The sequence below is a fragment of the Coffea arabica genome, chromosome 5e (genome assembly GCF_036785885.1).
Source record: "Coffea arabica cultivar ET-39 chromosome 5e, Coffea Arabica ET-39 HiFi, whole genome shotgun sequence".
Taxonomy (NCBI): Eukaryota; Viridiplantae; Streptophyta; class Magnoliopsida; order Gentianales; family Rubiaceae; genus Coffea; species Coffea arabica.
In genome coordinates this window covers 43,264,991-43,284,721 of record NC_092318.1, presented here as the reverse complement: position 1 = coordinate 43,284,721, position 19,731 = coordinate 43,264,991, and the positions used below count along the sequence as shown (strand labels likewise).

The 19,731-nt window shown below is 32.0% G+C and overlaps 1 protein-coding gene across 1 annotated transcript; it reads right to left on the bottom strand.

Annotated features, from left to right (window-relative positions):
- Window positions 1–812: 812 nt before the first annotated feature.
- On the bottom strand, window positions 813–12,459 carry LOC140006583 (aconitate hydratase, cytoplasmic). The gene is made up of 20 exons (XM_072048713.1): window positions 11,848–12,459; window positions 11,028–11,132; window positions 9,955–10,115; window positions 9,783–9,875; window positions 8,996–9,181; window positions 8,610–8,771; window positions 5,648–5,792; window positions 5,417–5,559; window positions 5,269–5,325; window positions 5,106–5,185; window positions 4,931–5,006; window positions 4,560–4,745; window positions 4,410–4,477; window positions 4,211–4,329; window positions 3,963–4,084; window positions 3,140–3,238; window positions 2,585–3,061; window positions 2,327–2,425; window positions 1,991–2,233; window positions 813–1,180 (listed from the first exon to the last, which is right to left on the bottom strand). The coding sequence occupies exons 1-20, from the start codon at window positions 12,185–12,187 to the stop codon at window positions 1,112–1,114; spliced, it is 3,030 nt and encodes a 1,009-aa protein (XP_071904814.1). The 5' UTR covers window positions 12,188–12,459; the 3' UTR covers window positions 813–1,111.
- Between the last annotated feature and the right edge of the window lie 7,272 nt (window positions 12,460–19,731).

Genomic DNA, 19,731 nt, shown 5'->3' with positions numbered 1-19,731 from the left:
AACTTACTGAAGTTGTTTTCCGAAATGCATGCATCCCGCCTGTAGTATGTTCCAAACTTACTGAAAACATCTTATAGTATGTTTTTTTTTTTTTTAGTGTAAAAAGGAGCATTCGATTATGTATAATAGGGACATTCTTTTCTAGAGAAACTTTCAGCAGTGAGAGTGCAAGATATATGTCACAATAAGCATTGCATGTGATTGATATTTGACACTAAATGACCAGCAATTTGTTTATTGCTTAAGGAGATATTTTTTATTCATATATACATTTCTCCAAGATTTTTTAAAGTTAAACAATGAGATAAATTTTCTTATTTTGCATGGGAAGAAGTATGTAGTTATAATGTGTAGAAAGTAAAGATAGAGATAAAAGTGAAAATATTTCAAAAGTTAAACAAACACCAGAAAAATGAAGTAAGAAAATATTTTCAATAAGCTAACCAAACACCTGAAAATGATGAAAGGGAAATGATTTTCATGGAAAATTACTTCCACGGAAAATATTTTCCCAAGGAAAACATTTTACTTCCAACCAAACAGACCCTAAGTGCATAGGATGAACACAAACTTGTGCAAATCCCATTTCACCTGAACTCAACTTTAAGGTGAAAATAAGGTAATGTTCTGATTTCTTCTTGACTTAATTCCTAAAAAATGCAGCACAATGGTACAAAAATGCCAGCGAACTATAAGATCCATGTGAATGTTTACTACAACTGTCCATGCAAACTTGCGCTTGTGCAAACCAAATATGAAAATGGGGGGGCAACTACACGAACAGAGAAGAATCCAGGAAGAAAACATTAGGATGTCAAATTAGGAAAATATTATTCCCAGCCATATCCATATGGATACAATCTCCTCAGCCAAATGTTTTTACACTTACATAAGACATTTGTGGGTGCACCCCACTCGAGTGGCCTCAATACTATAAAGAAACAGATCCCACCGAGACATGGCAGCTAAAAGCTTAAATGCCGGGGGGCAAAAAATTATTACATAAAACTCATTTCATGGTTTGTTATGAAAGTTTTGCTGCCATTGATAGAGCCAAAAGTATTCCCTTCCCAATTAAGGGAACATAGACTTGTAACTTTATTCTCTTCTCTCATTGCTTAGTCAATTGACGTACAACATATGGAAGTATGCCTCCATGGTTGAAATAAGCCAACTCCACCTACATAGCAACAAAAGGGTTAAAAAAAATGTAGCTATATAAGTACGATAATCTAGACACCAAGAACTTGGATGAGGTGAAAAAACAAGGTGATTTTGCTGAACAGAAACTAAATTGTCTATTTATAATATGCTAGTGCTTCAGTAAAACAGACCCCAACATGGATCTTTTGAAGCAAATCTTTTGGCTAATCATAACTTTAGAAAAACTTTCAATCTTTTTAACTTCGTTCTGAGTAATTAGTTTTCTTCCCAGCATACACAGCTGAAGGAGAACAAAAACGAGCCGCCGTTAAAACATTCATCAAGCAATTTTGCCTGAACGCCCGGCAGTTGTAAAGTAACCAGTTCTATTTAGAAGAGAAAAATTCCACTTTAAACCCATTCCAATAGTTGTTGAAGCAATTTTACTAGACAAATGATTTGTAAGGTAAAGAACTAAAAGGTGCATGTTAGCCAGAGCAAATGGTTGATGCTTTGGAACTAGCAAAGTTTCCTCAAGTTAACAACTTTGAAATGAAGAGATTCTAAGCGCATGAAGAAAAAATTAGTCCAGAATACATCTGACATGCCAAAACAAACATAAACATTGACCGATATTTCTGGTAGGCATAGCTATTTTAGACAAACTAGTGGGTTTTACATATGCAAGCCATCTTATATCCTGGTTTTTGGTTATTCAATCTTAGTTTCATTATCTCTCAATAACTAAAAGAATTGCCAAATGAAGTATGCATATCCGAGAATTGAAGGTCACAAAACATGTCTCATAAATAAACCAGGTGTGCTTGAATTGCCAGAGATAAGTTACCTCAGTGTCAAAGCGGGCTGTGCAAGTGAATGACTTTCCAGTGTCAGTCGTGACAGTGACATCTTGGCCAGGACGGATCTCGTCAATTTTGCTGGGAAGGTCAATGGTATAACGTTCATGACCTGTCAATCCAAGTGTATCTGCATCTTCACCAGCTTTGAAGCATAGAGGAATAATACCCATTCCAACCAAATTACTGCGGTGAATCCTTTCAAAGCTCTTTGCAATTACAGCTTTCACTCCCTATGGCAGTAAAATGCAGCATAAGCACGCCCAGCAGATTGGAGAACAACCATTGAAGAAAAGGAGGAACAGTAGAGCAATAGAAAATGTTACCTGTAACATCGGACCTTTGGCAGCCCAATCCCGTGAGCTTCCACTTCCATACTCTGCCCCAGCCAAAATAATTGTGTCGTGACCATCAGCCTTGTACCTCTGAAATTGGCAACAAAATATCAGAAATGAACAAAGCCTTGCAGAATTTATTGAAACTCAAGTAATTCAAGTCAATTGGACTAAACAGTGAGATTCTATCAATTTGTATCTCCACACACAAGTGAGGTGTAAAACCATGAAAAGAGTTAAAGGAATCACCATTGCAGCATCAAATACATATAACTTCTCTCCAGTGGGAATGTGTATTGTTTTTGGGCCATCTTTACTGCAAAGCTTGTTTACAAGGCGGATATTAGCAAAAGTCCCCCTGGCCATAATCTCATCGTTACCACGACGGCTTCCATAAGAGTTGAAGTCCTTGCGTTCTACACCACGCTCAAGCAGAAACTTGGCAGCTGGACTATCCTTGTGAATGCTTCCAGCTGGTGAAATGTGATCTGTGGTAATGCTGTCGCCAAAGTTCAACAAACAATATGCATCCTTCACTCCATGGGATCCAGGAGGATCCATGGTTATATTCTTGAAGTATGGAGGCTCGTGAATGTAGGTAGATTTTGTGTCCCAAGAGTACATTTTGGAAGTTGGGACTGATAATTGATTCCACATGGGGTTACCCTCTGTGATAGCCTCATAGGTACTCTTGAACATTTCAGGTAAAACGCTAGATTGAACAGCCTGAAAAATTCATCCAAATTAACTTGCATTCATGTTTAAAAGCTCTGGTTACCAATAAGAACTCTAACCATAGTCTACCTCGGCAATTTCTTCAGTGGAAGGCCAAATATCCCTGAAATATACATCCTTACCATCCTTCCCCACTCCAATTGGCTCTTTATCAAAATCAATGTCAACCTGCAAAACAAATTTCGATGAATCCCATAAACCACCACAGGCCATATGGCTGAAAAACAGTACAAAATTATGAGAGAAGATATATGTAAAGAACAGCGTATTTAGCCTCTCATAAACAATAAGGCCCGTCATTCTTCTAAATCGGAGAGCGGCGAAAAGATCTTGGTAGAAATTAGATCTTCTTGGTTAGCTTCCCAATTTCACAGTGAGAAGCACATAAATGATATATTATTTTGTAATATCATGTTCTTCCATCAGATGTCTTCTTTACTTGGCAAATGTTCCCATGTTCAGCAGTTTAAGCAATTTAAAATGCAAAATAAGAAGACTCTCACAGTGCTTAATTGTGCTTTTGCTTGTTTGAGCAGTTAATATTTAGAAACAAAGACCAAACTGTCATACCACAGAATATTCCCAACCATCTCAAGGAGGGAACACTCATACCACAAACATTCCCAACCATCTCAAAGACTCAAAACTCTCCATGAACACATGTTCATGTCTAGTACGATTTATATGAAACACATTTTCTGCTACTACATTCCACCATTTAGCCTCTTGATTGACAGCTGATGCAATTTTTCTTTTATCATTTTAAGTACATATATACATCTAGAACGGGATTGTTCCTGCTTCAAGTAGAATTTACCACTTCTTATAACACTGAAAATTCTATTGTCAATATATTTTCAGCAATCCATACCAAAGGAAGATAGTTACTTACAGTTCCAGCGAGGGCATAGGCAACAACTAGAGGAGGTGAAGCAAGGTAGTTTGCCCTTGTCAAAGCATGAACACGCCCCTCAAAATTTCGGTTGCCAGAAAGGACAGCAGCAGCAACAATGTCTGCAGGATGAAAATATTGAATTGAAAGTAGTTACAGATAATACTTCATCATCAAGTAGTTTACATAGAACTGCAACGAAGATATCTTAACTAGGCTGAGACTAATAAAATAAATGGATCATGTACCATTTTCTGATATTGCAGAAGCAACTGTATCATCCAACTCTCCAGAGTTTCCAATGCATGTTGTGCAACCATATCCAACAATGTGGAAGCCTTGCTGATTTAAATATTTTTGCAGCCCACTACACCAAACGAACAAATCCTTACATTCTACTGTATATTAGTAAAAAATTTTCATTTATTAAGAAATTCTGAAAGATACCTCTGAAGTAAGTATTTTGTGACAACTCCAGAGCCTGGAGCAAGACTTGTTTTTACCCATGGTTTGACCTGGCATATTCTTGTCAAATGCTTAACAAGAACAAATAATTGAAGACACTAAATTTGTACAAGGCAATAGATAAGAACAAACCTGCAGACCCAACTCACTAGCCTTTTTGGCAACAAGACCAGCACCAAGCATAACGCTGGGGTTTGATGTATTAGTGCAGCTTGTGATGGCAGCAATCACAACACTGCCATGTGTCAGCTCAGCTGGCTCTCCATGGAATGAAAATTTTGCTGCTTTTCCTTGCTCCTCCTTGGGTATAGCAAAGCCCTGCATTGAGAGCAGATTGGCAGGATATAGTAACAATGTCAAGGTTTTATCGCGCACTTAACACCCACTTTATCGTGAAGTCAACATGATTTAATAGCTGTAACCATACGAATAAAATGAAATGATCTTGGAACAATCAGAAAACAAATTAATCAGGAAACAATAACATACTCAACAAACCTCACCTTAAACCCCACTTTGTTATCAAGGCAAGCATGCCAATCAGCCTTCATATCTTTCAGAGGTACCCGGTCATGAGGTCTACCAAAAATATACAACTCATAACTAAGTGCTAGGGAAAAGAAAGAAACTAGATGTTTAGGTTTTGGATTTTAAAAAAAGAAAAGACGAATAGCAAACCTTTTTGGCCCTGAAATACATGGTTCAACATCCGCAAGGTCTAAGCTTAAGTATGATGAGTATGCTCTTTCTTGTTGAGGCTGAAATGAAGTATAACGAATTCATTAGGCAAAAATTCAAGACCAAAAGGAAATAGCATATCCAAAGTAAACCAAAGCCCTACCTCTTTATAGTCAACAAACATATTATTGGCACGAAGATATCCTTCTATCATTGCCACCTACACATCAAAGTTAGAAGTTTCAACAACGGTTTATAGGTATGAACCAACTACTTACACTGATATTTTGATTCTACAAACAATAACTTACAGTTTCATCGCTTCTCCCAGTTAATTTAAGATATTGCAAAGTGACACGATCTACAGGGAAGAACCCCATTGTTGCGCCATATTCAGGAGACATGTTAGCAATGGTGGCCCTATCAGCCAATGATATTTCACCAACACCAGCACCTAAACACAAGAACTAATCAACATCTTCATCTTTACCCAAATATATCACACGAATCAAAATATCATTCTCTAGACTCAGCGTAGTTACCATAAAATTCCACAAATTTGCCCACAACACCATGTTTCCTGAGCATTTGTGTGACAGTTAAAACCAAGTCAGTAGCTGTGACACCATTGCGCAATTTTCCAGACAACTTGAACCCAACAACTCCAGGTAACACCATGCTTAAAGGCTGTCAATGAGGAAAGATAATTAAAACAAAAATGTAGGACCTCAAAACACCAAATTTTCACAAGCTTGTTTGCAGCATCAGTCAAAAGCATGCAAATAATTTTGTCCAATAATTGAATTTGTGCCATCAAGAGTTTTGCACATTTAGAGAAGGAACATTAACAATAAAAGAGCACAGCGACGCTAATGAAACATCATTTTTACTTTTTCAATCTGTTACTATAATGAAAAACACCGGGTCCGTTTGGATTAGCTGTTTTTGGGGTTGTTTTTCAAAAACAGCACTGTAGCATTTCGTTTTTCAAATACAAGTCCGTTTGGATTAGTTATTTTTGGCGTTGTTTTTCAAAAACTATATGAAAAACTTTTACTGTAGATGTTTTATGGATTATTTTTAGATGTATTTTTAAAACATATTTTCAAGTGTTTTTATAATTTATAATTTTTATATTTTTATAACAATAAATATTTATGCATTTATAATACATTTATAAATATTTATAAATAAATATATTTATATATTTATATAAAAATATATAAATTATAAATGTATAAATTATAAATGAATATCATATAAATGTATAAATGTATAAATTATAATTTCCAATTTTTATATTATTATATTTATATACATTTATGCATTTATAATACATTTATAAATATTTATAAATAAATAAATTTATATATTTATAAATAAATATAAATGTATTATATTATATATAATAAATAATATAAATACATTTATAAATATATAAATTATAAATGAATATCATATAAATGTATAAATTATAATTTATAATTTATATATTTTTATATTTATATACATTTATGCATTTATAAATATTTATAGATAAATATATTTATATATTTATATAAATATATGTAAATGTATTATAAATGTATTATATTATATATAATACATAATATAAATATTTTTATAAATGTGTAAATGAATATTTTATAAATGTATAAATGTATAAATTATAAATTTTATATTTATTTATAAATATATTTATATATATTTGTAAATACCTTTATAAATATTTATAAATGAATATTTATATATATTTATAAATAAATATTTATATATATATTTATAAATGAATATTTATATATATTTATAAATAAATATTTATATACATTTATAAATAAATATTTATATACATTTATAAATAAATATTTACATATATTTATAAATGAATATTTACATATATTTATAAATGAATATTTACATATATTTATAAATAAATATTTACATATATTTATTAATCAATATTTACATATATTTATAAATGAATATTTACATATATTTATAAATAAATATTTATATATATTTATAAATCAATATTTACATATATTTATAAATAAATATTTACATATATTTATAAATCAATATTTATATATATTTATAAATGAATATTTACATATATTTATAAATAAATATTTATATATATTTATAAATAAATATTTATATATATTTATAAATAAATATATAAATGTATATTATTATAAATATATAAATTATAAGTGAATATTATTTAAATGTATAAATTATAAATTATAAATTATAATTTTTATATTTATATATTTATATACATTTATGTATTTATAATACATTTATATATATTTATAAATAAATGCATTTATGTATTTATAAATGCATTTATATTATATATAATACATAATATAAATGTATTTATAAATGTATAAATGTATGTTATTATAAATGTGTATAAATTATAAATGTATAAATTAATATATTATAAATATATATATTAATATTATGTATAGGTGTATTAATATAATAAATATAAATGTATAAAGGTATTAATATCATGTATAAATGTATAATTAATATTATGTATATTAATATAAATGTATAAATGCATAATATTATATATAATACATAATATAAATGTATATTATAAATATACATAAACATATATATTATGTGTATATTAAATATATAATTTTTAATATTTAAAATTCATAAATTTGTATAATACATATTTATATTATATATAATTTATATAATACATAATATTTGTATAAATATATTATAGAAATATAAAAAAATATTTTATATAAAATAAAATATAAATTAATATAATATATATATCCTATACATAATTGAAATATACAAATTGAAATAAACATATTAAATATGTATTTGGAGTTGTTTTTGATATATTGTTTGGATATAGTGTTTTTGGAGTTGTTTTTGAAATACACATTACTGTAGCATTTGGAATGTGAAAAACAGTTTTTCAAAAACAGACTCAAAAACAATGAATCCAAACAAACCCACCAATATTGAGAAAACTTCAAAAAAAAGGTAATTCAGAAAGAAACAGCAAGCAAATACCATGTACTAGAATTCAACTTTATTAAGGTATTAAGTAGATTGTCTACTAACCACCAGTTATAAGTGAAAAATAGTAACCAAACCACATCCTAGCAGACAATATCAATTAAAAAAGCAAATTGAGAGGCAGGCAATACTTAAGCAGCCTTATCAGAATCCTTAGTTGGCTTTTATGAGTGTTATTTGAATAAACTCAGATCTACAAGTTAATTTAAACTACCATTTCTCTAGAAAGAGAACCCAATTCAGACAGCAATTTCATTCATACAAAGATCACAATTTGCATAAAGCTTCATCAGCAGAAGACGAATAATAGAGGGGTAAAACACAGACAATTTTTTTCAAATCAAATATTTCCTGTGGCGTTTATTTTAGCGAATTAGATGAAAATCATTGCAAAAATTTCAGAAAACAGACAACAAGAAGTTTCCCAGTATTCCATCTTTTTAGCACCTGTCCAAGCATTGCAGCCTCTGCCTCAATACCTCCAACTCCCCAACCAGCAACTCCAAGCCCATCAATCATCGTGGTGTGGGAATCTGTTCCAACTACACTATCCGGATAAAGTGTGCCATCAGTGTTGAAAACAACACGCCCAAGATATTCCAGATTAACCTAATCCAATAGCCAAGAAAGTCAGTTGTCATTGTTTGCAAGCTTGCTTCAAAAAAGGAAGGAAAGGGGAGCAAAGGCAAAACTTTCCAAATAAACTTAAGAATGATACATCTGTGATTAAAATGAAAAAGGAGTTTCAAATGGCACACAATTCTTTTTATCCATGAAACCAAGATCCTTACAACTCTTATGCGTAGGAGTAACTTTAATTTAATCTCCCATACCTGATGGACAATACCAGATCCAGGTGGCACAACAAGCATGTTTCGGAAAGCTTTTGATCCCCACTTAAGGAAAGCAAATCTCTCCTTGTTTCTCTGGAATTCCTTTTCCATATTTTCCTGGACAGCATTCTCTGACCTAGTAACATCAACTTGAACTGAATGATCTATCACTAGATCTACAGGAACCTACACCAGAACAAGGATCTTCCTGTAAGGGACTTAGGAACAGATGATAACCAGACAATGGATAAAGTATTGGACAACTTTCCAGCATATTGTTTAAAATGTGAAAATGTGCAGGGTAGTTTAAATCTTAAAGAACCTTTCATTGTGACCAAAAGAGATAGATAAACAGTAGAGAGGAGGTCCAAGCACAAACCTAATCCTAAACACAGTAAAACCAATAGCATAAATTCAAGCATACATCACAGCTATTAAGTAGATGGATAGATCCTAGAATTTTCTAAATTCTCACAGATAACTCCTTCCCCATAGTGTTATTCAGATGCAATTACTGCATCCGTATTCCTTAGAAGTCCTAAGACGCATAGGCCATAGACAAAATGACAACTTCGACATAAATACCGCCAAACTTTAGAAACTAAGTTCTATAGAGATGTCATCAGAGTTCATAAAGTGTAACACAACATCAGCTTACTTTAATATATGACTGAAAATTTCACTAACCAGCATAAAGCGACAAAAAAAAAAGTTAATAGTCTACACAGTTACATTAAAAAAATACATGAAAGGAGAGAAAAATATGATGACTAAGCACATATAATACCAATGGATTGATCTTGTTGGGATCACTGCCAAGCTTGTCCATGGCATCGCGCATGCAAGCTAGGTCAACCACCGCTGGGACGCCAGTGAAATCCTGGAAAGCAAACAAATAATTTCAAATAAAATTCTAAGAGGAAATTGTAGCACATTTGGGGAGAATTTATGACGTTCACCTGCAAAAGTACACGAGCAGGCTTAAAGGGAATCTCAACTTGCTTTGGAGATGTATTTTCCCAATCAATGATCTTCTCAACATCTTCTTTTTTGACTTGAAATCCATCACAGTTACGGATTGCTGATTCAAGAAGAATTCTGATGGAGTATGGCAGCTTATCTGATTTGCAAACACAAGAAGCCAAATTTACGGTAAGAAAATAAATCGAATAGTTCAACTAACACCCTGACTTACCTAACAACTCTAAATGCAGATATATATTTGTATGCTCAAATGTGAAAGAGCCATTGTTAGGCAAAGCTCCCAATTCTACAGCTTTAGAGGCACATTATGCATATTGTGTATGAAAAACAGGAAATACTCCAATAACTACAAGATGACAAGTTGGTATATTATAGAAAACAGGCTCTTTGACCAATAATTCTCTAACATCTAACAATCATATTTAAAGAAAATTTACTTTAATGAAAATTCCAATAGAAGTATACTAGATTCATGATTTTACCAAATACTTGTGATAAAAATTCAAGCAAAGAAAAATATGTTACCTAAGAGGAAACCAGGAATTTAAAAGTGAAATCCGTCATGTATTCAAAATTCATTAGAAGCTTTTCTAAAATTAAAATCAAAGTGAAATTACTTAACCATTCCCGTACCATGAAAATATGAAGAGATAGCATAAAAGTGTCCCCAGTTTATAAGAAACAAGTACAGATTGGGAAAAAGCCAGAATAAAAAAACTTTGCATGAGAAGTCCCAATGAGTGATTGAAGTTCCAATAGTTGAGCACTTGATTATCAAGTCAGTCAGGACCCACTGCTCTTTTTGGAGAGTGCTTTCCTGACCTCTGTAAATATAGCCTATGACCTGTTTTTTGGGGTTCATCTTTAGCCTTCACATTATTTGTGACAATAATATCTAAATACCATTTGACAATAACAAAACTTAACCAAGAAAACCCCATAAAAGCAATCTTAAATTAGTAATAAATAAAATGAAAAATCAAAGCAAAACACTGGAGCAAACTTTCTTAATTATGCATTTCTTGGAGTTGGGTTTAGCAATTTTTACCAATTCTTGGATCATTTAGAGCAGGTAGGCTATAGAACTTTCCAAATTCACCACCTCCTGGCTTGGGAAGGCTGGTCAAAGTTCCCTTGAAAGGATTCTCAGAAGCTGCATCCAAAAGTAATCATTCTGTCATATTTTCTCCTCGAAGGCGTGACCGTGGAAAATGAGATTTCAATTTCCAATAATTGTGCAATATAAATAAGAAAAAAATCCTTAATTTTCAGAAAAATATTTTCCAGTATAAAGAAATTTTATAGCAGAGAATATAAATACTCAAAATTAAATTTATAAAGCCAAGAAAAAATATCTCCAGTCAACATCGAGCATCTCTCTTCAAACAATCGAAACCAAAAAAGTCAACTTATATCATTTCTCCATCACATAAACTACCTTGTGATATTCCAACAACATGAACCCAGAAAGGTAAAATGACAAATTCACCCACTGGCAGTCATCTTCCTATACAAATTATTGATCTTTGACATCGCCCGTTTGGATTACTGTTTTTAGGAGTCTTTGTGTATTTATTGAAATAAAGTGCAAATTTTTATGCCGGAAAAAAGTAATCCAAACAAGGCCTTACAATATTATTAATAAGAAAGGTAAGCAACAGGTGAAATGACAAAGTTACCCACAGAAGCCGTCTTCCCATATTGATATCACAATTTCACCCCTTAAATTTGTATTCCAAACACGAATAAAGAAGAGATGAAATGACGAAATTACCCGTCATTGTTTATCTACATATTAAAGCTTTACGAAGAATTTTATACGTAGAGGCAAGAGAAGAATTGACGAAGACGTGAAATGACAGTATTACCCATGGTAGCGATCTTTCTGTAAAAGCCGTTGCAGGCGGGAGAAGTAGTCCTGATCTGAGAACACAGGCTCGACGGCGACTTCCAATCAACACCGTGGCTCCACCGCGGCACGGAGGACCTGACAGACCTCAAAGCCGACGAATAGCTCAAGAACCTCGGATTATTAACACTATTCCCGTTAAAACTCTTAGCACTATTGACTCGCGTCGCAGCTCCTTCTACAATAGAACCCGCTGCCGTCGTCCGTGGAAGCCGGGAAGAAGACGTAAAATTTCTGGACGAATTTGTCGATGATGCTGCTTTTTTTAGCAGCTGGGAGGATGTTATGGTTTTATACATGATCTGACGAAGGACGAGATATGGGTTTTATTGCATGAAAACAATATAATGGCGAGGATGGGATTTCTGATGGGTTTTTTGTGGTTGGGATTGGCGTGTGGTGGGCGTGTGACGTTTTCTTGGCCTAGGGTTGTGTGGCCGGAGGTTTTTTGTTCTAGAAGGAATGACGAAAATGGGAAGGGAAAATGGGTATGGGAAGAAAGAGGAGAAGACAGAGAAAAAGAACGCTCTGCAGCTTCCTTCGGCGCGTCACATGCGGGCCGGATTGGATTGGACTCGGTTGTTTCCGGGCTTTTGCTTTTATATACTACTTCGTTTTGAATGGTTCTTTTTTCTTTTCTTTTCTTTTCTTTTGTTTATTATGTTCTAAAATAAAGGGGAGGAGGGAATGTAATGCGTTTTGCGATGTCAAGTGTTTTTATGTTTATGTTCTAAAACAATTATAATGGAATCAAGTGTTTTTATAGGCCAATGAGCGAGAGTGGGTAACAATAGTCAAGTGGGCTACAGTTGATCTGGAAGAATTTGGTTTGGTTTTGGCCTTTGGGGATATTTGTTTTATGGTTTGTTTTTTAGCCTTGTTTGGACAGTCATTATCCATCGGAAAATTGTGTCATTTTCAGTGATCATATTTTTTTATTATTTTTTTTTCTCGGATACATCAAATCGTTACATTAATTTTTTTATAAAAAATCCTAAAAAATACAATCCAAACACAAGCTTCCTGAAAAAAATGTAGCTAATTCGAAAAAGTGTGGGAGTGTAATAATTATGAATGTGTGTGTTAATCTAGCAAATGAATATAATTTAATCGTGTTACTGAGTATTTAATAAGCATTCGTTAAAAAATTTTATTATTTTAAAGTTAATATTCAAGTATAAACGATGCATTAATATATTAATGAAATCTTTTTCAAAAAAAAAAAAGAAAAAGTTTTTATGAGTATTATAACTGAAAACAATAATGAGAACCGCAGCCGTGAATTATGATTGAATTATTAATGTTGAGTAATAAAACATTATTTATACACCTTAAGTCTTTAAGGAAGAGGGGATCGAAGTTTCCAAGAAGCAGTCGGTACACAGACCGAGGATGTCATTTTGATCTGATAGAAATAGGAAGAACTTCTAAAGCCCATATAGAGACTTTTATGGCCTCTAGGATTGTTTCTTCAGTATTTTTATTTTTTTTTAACAAATAAAGTCAATTAAAATGAATAAAATCAGGGTTAGATTACTAAGTAGGTATTACTTGTGTCAAACTATTGCCACTTAAAAGCCTAATTAAGGGGTCTTCCTTGTTAAAACTGTATACCAATAGGATCATGTGTTGTTGATGAATCAAGAAGTATTTTCTATTTTTCTTCTTGATGTTGACATAAATATAATGAGCCGTTATTTATTAAGAAAAATAGAAGGAAAGTCAAATTTGTGGTCATTGCTTTGAGAAAGTATAAAATTTGTACAAGGAACAAGGACCAATCTTGCACAATTACCTCAAAACGCTGCCACATTTAAAGGGCAAAAGGATTAATAAAATAAAAATAGAAGTTTAGTGCTAGTATAAATAAATACAAGGCATTAATGTATGGGATCTTGACTAAAGTCTGATATAAATACAGTGAAAATAACTCTTTGTGATCTTTAAAGGTCCAATTTAAGTCAATCTTTCAAAGATAACCTTAATTAATAAGTATATGTTATCAGTAAATAAATCAATTATTGTGGTTGGATAGAAGAACTTTCCTTTTAAAACTATGTGGTCCCTCCATGCAACTAAGGAACTTTCTTGGAAGCCTTGGGGACGTAAATGTTTATATTTGACACTTCTTTTTTCAGTCATTGGCTAACAAATTGCTCTAGCTTTCTCATCCCGCTTGGCTCTAGCGGCCTTTTCCGTCCCATACTTCTAAAATGATGACAAATCAGATTCACTTAAAAGGATAACGAAAGGGCAACAAGAACATTTTTTATGCTTATTTGGTTAATTTTGAACAATAGATAGGAATGATAATAAGGGTGAGCGTTTGTCACGGAAGAGTAGGCTGGAAATTGGGGTCGAGAGGGAAGCTCGAGACGGGGAATTTTTCTTTCCCCACATAAAATGTGGTGGGGACGCATACCCCTACCTCGCCGGTCTATTTCTTAATATAGTATAATATATATATATATATATATGAGTAAATCTTTTCTATACTGACAGTGTATACATTATTATCGTTAGATTTATGATATGTGTGTAAACGTTGAATTTTAAATTCAAATTTTGCATAGTTGTCAATCATCCAATGCTGATAATGTATACACTGTCAGTGTAGGAAAGATTAATCCTATATATATATATATGTATAATATGAAATAAATGCTATATTACTGTTACTATATAAATATATTGTATGAAATAAATAACATGGTTATGTTTTTATGATAAAATGATGTAATTTTTTAATAAAACTTCAAAAAATGATTAATAAAATTATTATTAGATCTATATAAAATGAAAAGTTTAAATCAAATAAAAATAATAATAATGATAGTAGGATAGAGTGGGTGCATCCAAGGGGATAGTGGGGTAGAGCATGGGTTGGGGCGAGCAAGGAAATGGCATGGGCGACAGGAACTTTTGTAGAACGTCCCTTGCCCCAAAATCGGTCTGTTGCCATTCCTAGCTATAGATTATGTATAGGGAAGAAAATTTCACATTTTCATATTTGGATGGAGAAAGATGGAATCAACGTTCTTTTTTGTTTTTAAAGAAAAGACAATAATTTCTAAACTTGCAATTTACATATTAGTATATCCGATCGAATTAATGGCTTTTTGCTTAGACAAATATATCTTCCAAATATGTCACTAGAACGTGTGTCTTCACTTAAGTTGGAGCCAATAAGTTCATTGTTTTAGGTTCTAACATACAAAAATGTTTGGATAGATAATTATTTGAAATAATTACTATAGCATTTTTTGTGATATGATATATATTAGATAAAAAGATAGTTGAGAATATTAAAAGGTAGATTGAAAAATATATTTATGATCTAAGCGAAATATTATGTGAAAAATTTAACTATCCAAAGAGTTCTTATGTTTTATGAGGAGAAGTGTATCTTCAAAATCAAAATGTTACAAATTTCACCCTTTATAATTTTGAGATCCTAACGGACGACAAATTTGCTAGAAAATTTTATGTTATTTCCTTTTAGTTTCTATTTCCTAAAATTTTAACCCTATAACTTTTATTTGTAATAGAAGGCAAAAGGACCAATTTTGAGATTCATTTGCAGATATTTCCAGATAATCCCATAGTGGAAAAATGCTATAGGTCAGCTGCCACAGAGGAAGCTTTCGAGGCCATTTGTGCACTTCCGCAGGTCCACTTGCTACGCCACCACTTGTATTTGCGGTAATCACGTGCTCCGATTGGAAAGCCCAAAACGACGTGGTAGTGAATATGATGATGTCAGAAGAACGTGGTCGCCACAAGTTAAAAAGGTCACTGGACCATCCAGTCCTTTAGGCAAAAACTAATTGAATAGATGGTTTTCGCTAGGACGACAATTGGGGTAGGTGCCTACGGGAAACTAATGCGATGAGAGTTGAGGTGGGGGGGGGGGGGGGGGGGGGGGGGGGTGGGTAGGGAATTTTCCCTCCATTTTAAAAAAAATTAACAAATATATAAATATATATGTATATAATTATATATAATATTTAATTTAATTAATTACAAACTTATGATAATAATATTATTAGTTATATGTATTATACATGTATATTAGTATATGTAATTGATATTATTAATTATACTAATAATTATACATGTCTACTAATAGAAATTATTAATTAGTTATACTAAATTTACTAATACGTTTTACACTTAACATAATAAAACTTTTTTCTCAAAAAAAATAATGACTTAGTAATTGTATTTGTATCAAAAGTAAAAATTTGATTACTTTAGTTGTATTTGTTTCATCATATTGGATTGTATTCAAATAGCTTTTGTTTAATTATTTTTATGAATTTTAATTGTAAAATTATAATGAATAATAACTTGATAATGTATTAATATTTTAATATTTGACTATTTGCTAAAATTTGATTATAGTAAAATTATATAATAAATTTTGATTAGCCCTGTGGGTGCCCCGGGTAGGATAGGGAAACGGTAGGGGGAATTAGTGAGCAACCTCCCCGTGCACAACGCTGCCTGTTGCCATCCCTAGTTTTGGTTTAGGTCATACTCCTTTGTCACATACTAGGCCTTAATCAAACCGGTCAAACGGTCACCTTGGTGAATGACAGAGATGTCCGACAGGTGAATTTAAGGTGGATTAAATTCAATATTTTTCCATTTTAACGCACACTTTTCACCAATTATATATTGGGTGAAGAACAAACTCCGCTTTGCACCCTTATAATTTATATCACTTCCTGACCTTGGATACTTTACATCCTGAACTTGAGAACTTATATCACTTTCTTACTTTGGATACTTCACATCTTAAACTCTCCAGTTTATCCTATTTAAGTCTAGTCAATGACAACTCTTGCAAAGTTAACGGTATAGAGGATCTAATAAATCAATCATAATATACCAAAAGTAATAAAAAGGTACCAAGGTATTATAGCAAAAATAAAATAATACATTATCACTAATTTGCATCATCTTTTATTTCATTAATTTTGCCAACAATATTAGTAATTGAGACCATATAAATAAATGATGATATGCTATAGTCAAAAAAGTTAAGAGATCATAGTTGGAACAAAATAGTCATTGTCATTGTTAATTTTCACGGCCCATTATCTCATTAATTCTGTGAACATAATTATTGATTGGACTTAAATAAGACAAACTTGAGAATTTAAGGTGAAAGTGTCCAAAATTAAGAGTTTATGGCGTAAATTGAAAAAATGATACAAGTTCAGGGGTGTAAAGTGGAGTTAATCCTTTGGGTAAATTTTTTATGGAGTTCCTAAACTATTCTAATTGTTAAATTTTGACCCCTATCTACTTTAAATTTTAAATTGACTCATCAACAATTAAATTGTCAAATTTGGATTTCGTAGTCCATTTTTTTTTTGTTTTATCTGCCAAAATTTTTACTTTGATCCATCAGCCCTAGTAACGGAGATAAATTGAAGAATTAAAACTTGACACTTTTAATTGTTGAGAAACCAACTTGAGACTTGAAATAGGTGAGGAATGAAAAGTACACAATTAACATAGTTTAGGGGCATTCTTGATATTTTATCCTTAAAAAATTGTCATACTGTGAATGAAAGGAAACTCTAAACCTAATCCCATCTCAAAGTTATGCTTAAATAGCATTCTAAGGTATATCTTGCAGTTGACTGACACAATAAAACTGGTATCATAATTCCTTGACAAACTCAAATTTTAATAGGTAAACATAAGTCACAGCCTAACTATTTTGACTTGGCTTCCAATGCCTCAATTTTTGTTCCTCAAGTCCCAGGATAAACTTTTTAGGGCATAAGCAGTATCTTATTTTCATTACAACAAATCACTAACTATGAGACAACTTGAGATGAATAGATGATGTCCTAAACACCCCAAATCTTTAAACACTTTCCTCAAATATCAATTAAAGATTAGTTATGCCCGATGCTTTCAAGTTTCAGAAAACTGATAACTATGTTGTGATCAGATCATGAATTAACCTAATTAATTAGCATAAAAAAGTTCAATTAATTCAGATGTGACAATCTTGAGGATATTTGTGTAGATTACTTCGTATTTTATGCTTCTAGACTGTAGAAGCCACATCATATCATAAACGTTCTTCTAAAGGAAAAGTAAGAAGATAAAGTCACTATCAAGAGATGCAATAGGAGATGGGAACCTTGACCAGAACCAGCCAAAAAAAAAAGAACTTGTACTGGCATTTCTTAGATTATTAGTTAGGGCCTGATATAGGAATAATATTCCCTAGCTGTCCATAAAAAAAAATGTCATCCTTTGACTAAGTATATTAATATGCTTGTTTGTATATTGAACAAGTTTTAGAGGGTCCCCTACTCCTCTTTGATGTTAAGGGAAGCCAAAACGAAATTTAAATTTGGCATGCTGGTTTAGTCTCCTTTGGCGCAAGGGGAGTGTTCCGACTGAAAGTGACCAAATTAATGAATGAAGGGAAAATAGGAGGCCTGAAGATCTCTTTTTCAATTTGAACACGCTGATCATTCTTTTTTTTTTCCTTTTTTTATCGACATGATAATTTCTATCCTATTTCTACTTCCAACATTTTTAGGAAAGTCTGGATAAGAATGCAAACTGGAGAATCTACATCCAAGGAGAGACTTAAGTGGCCAAATCAGTCCATGGTTTTCCCTTGTTAATTTATCCTTATGGCACGATACATTACAATAAGGTGTGGCTTCAGTCAAAATTATAGTGAGCGTAAGCGTAATAAATATCAAGAATCAATAATATTTTCAGGTTTTGTAAAAAAAAAAAAAATCATTAATCCGACTAAGGTTTTTGTTATCTTGTTTGTTGGCCTCCCAACTTTGCCATGAAAGAAAACGGCTAAATGAATTAGCTCCTTTCAAGGTCCACGTGAATATAGATTGAAACTAGAGAGGAAAAGAGAAATTTATCAGCTCGAAATTCTACTTCTATGTTTAGAATTAACTGGATTCGGATCTAACTGTTTTTGCATCATTTATTTGGGGTCTAAAACTTCGATTGATTTCGTGAAGTTAAAAATGCCATGCATTCAGAACAAGAACGATGTAACTGTTATTCAAGAAGGATATCTTTTTTCCCTCAAGTTTGAAGGATGCAAAAAGGTAAAGAAGGAAAAGATGGCATAAAGCTAAAAGCAAATCTTTTGTGGCAAATATGGAAGGCGAAAAGGCAGTCATTATATTCATGAGGTGTTGAATAACAACCCCCAATGTGATCCATAATATCAACAACAAAAATTATGTGAGCATCGACGGAAAAATGACCTGACGGAATGATGGAAATATCAAGATTAATACAACAGGAAAGTGAAGAAGTTATGCAGAAGAATGGTGGGTTTTGGGCATTGTAGTTAGGATCTAAAGGCCTCCTGATTGTAGCTTGGGCAGGGATAGACGATGTAAAAAGCTCAGCCTTAATTGGAAGCAGAACTTTGTGACTTATAAGAACATGCCATGATGAAGGCTAAACAAGGGTGGAGAAGGACGAAGATCCAACCTGTTGCTAATATTTTGCTTATACTTAAATTGTTGCAGGAATGCAAAACTTGAGTTAGCTATGATCCGTTTCTCGCAATGAATCTTCTGTCCTGCATTTTATTATATTGTTATTTTTCCTTCGTAAACATCGTATTTTAGTTCTTTTTGGTTTCCTTAATATCTAATGACTATTAACTGAATAATGCACAATATTTAACAAAGTTAAAAATCAAAATGCATAAAAAATTGAGATTTTTTAAATGAATTTTCTACTTATTTTTAAAATTTTCATTATATATTATTTTTTATACTGTTGTATTTATTTTTTATTCAATTAATAGTTATTGGATTTT

Excerpts from the sequence above, each read along its gene's own strand:
- LOC140006583 (XM_072048713.1), bottom strand. The coding sequence starts at position 12,187 with ATGTATAAAACCATAACATCCTCCCAGCTGCTAAAAAAAGCAGCATCA. Across the intron at positions 10,116-11,027 it reads TCTAAATGATCCAAGAATTG|ATAAGCTGCCATACTCCATC; the intron begins GTAAAAATTGCT and ends TTTGCAAATCAG. Across the intron at positions 4,478-4,559 it reads CTAGTGAGTTGGGTCTGCAG|GTCAAACCATGGGTAAAAAC; the intron begins GTTTGTTCTTAT and ends AGAATATGCCAG.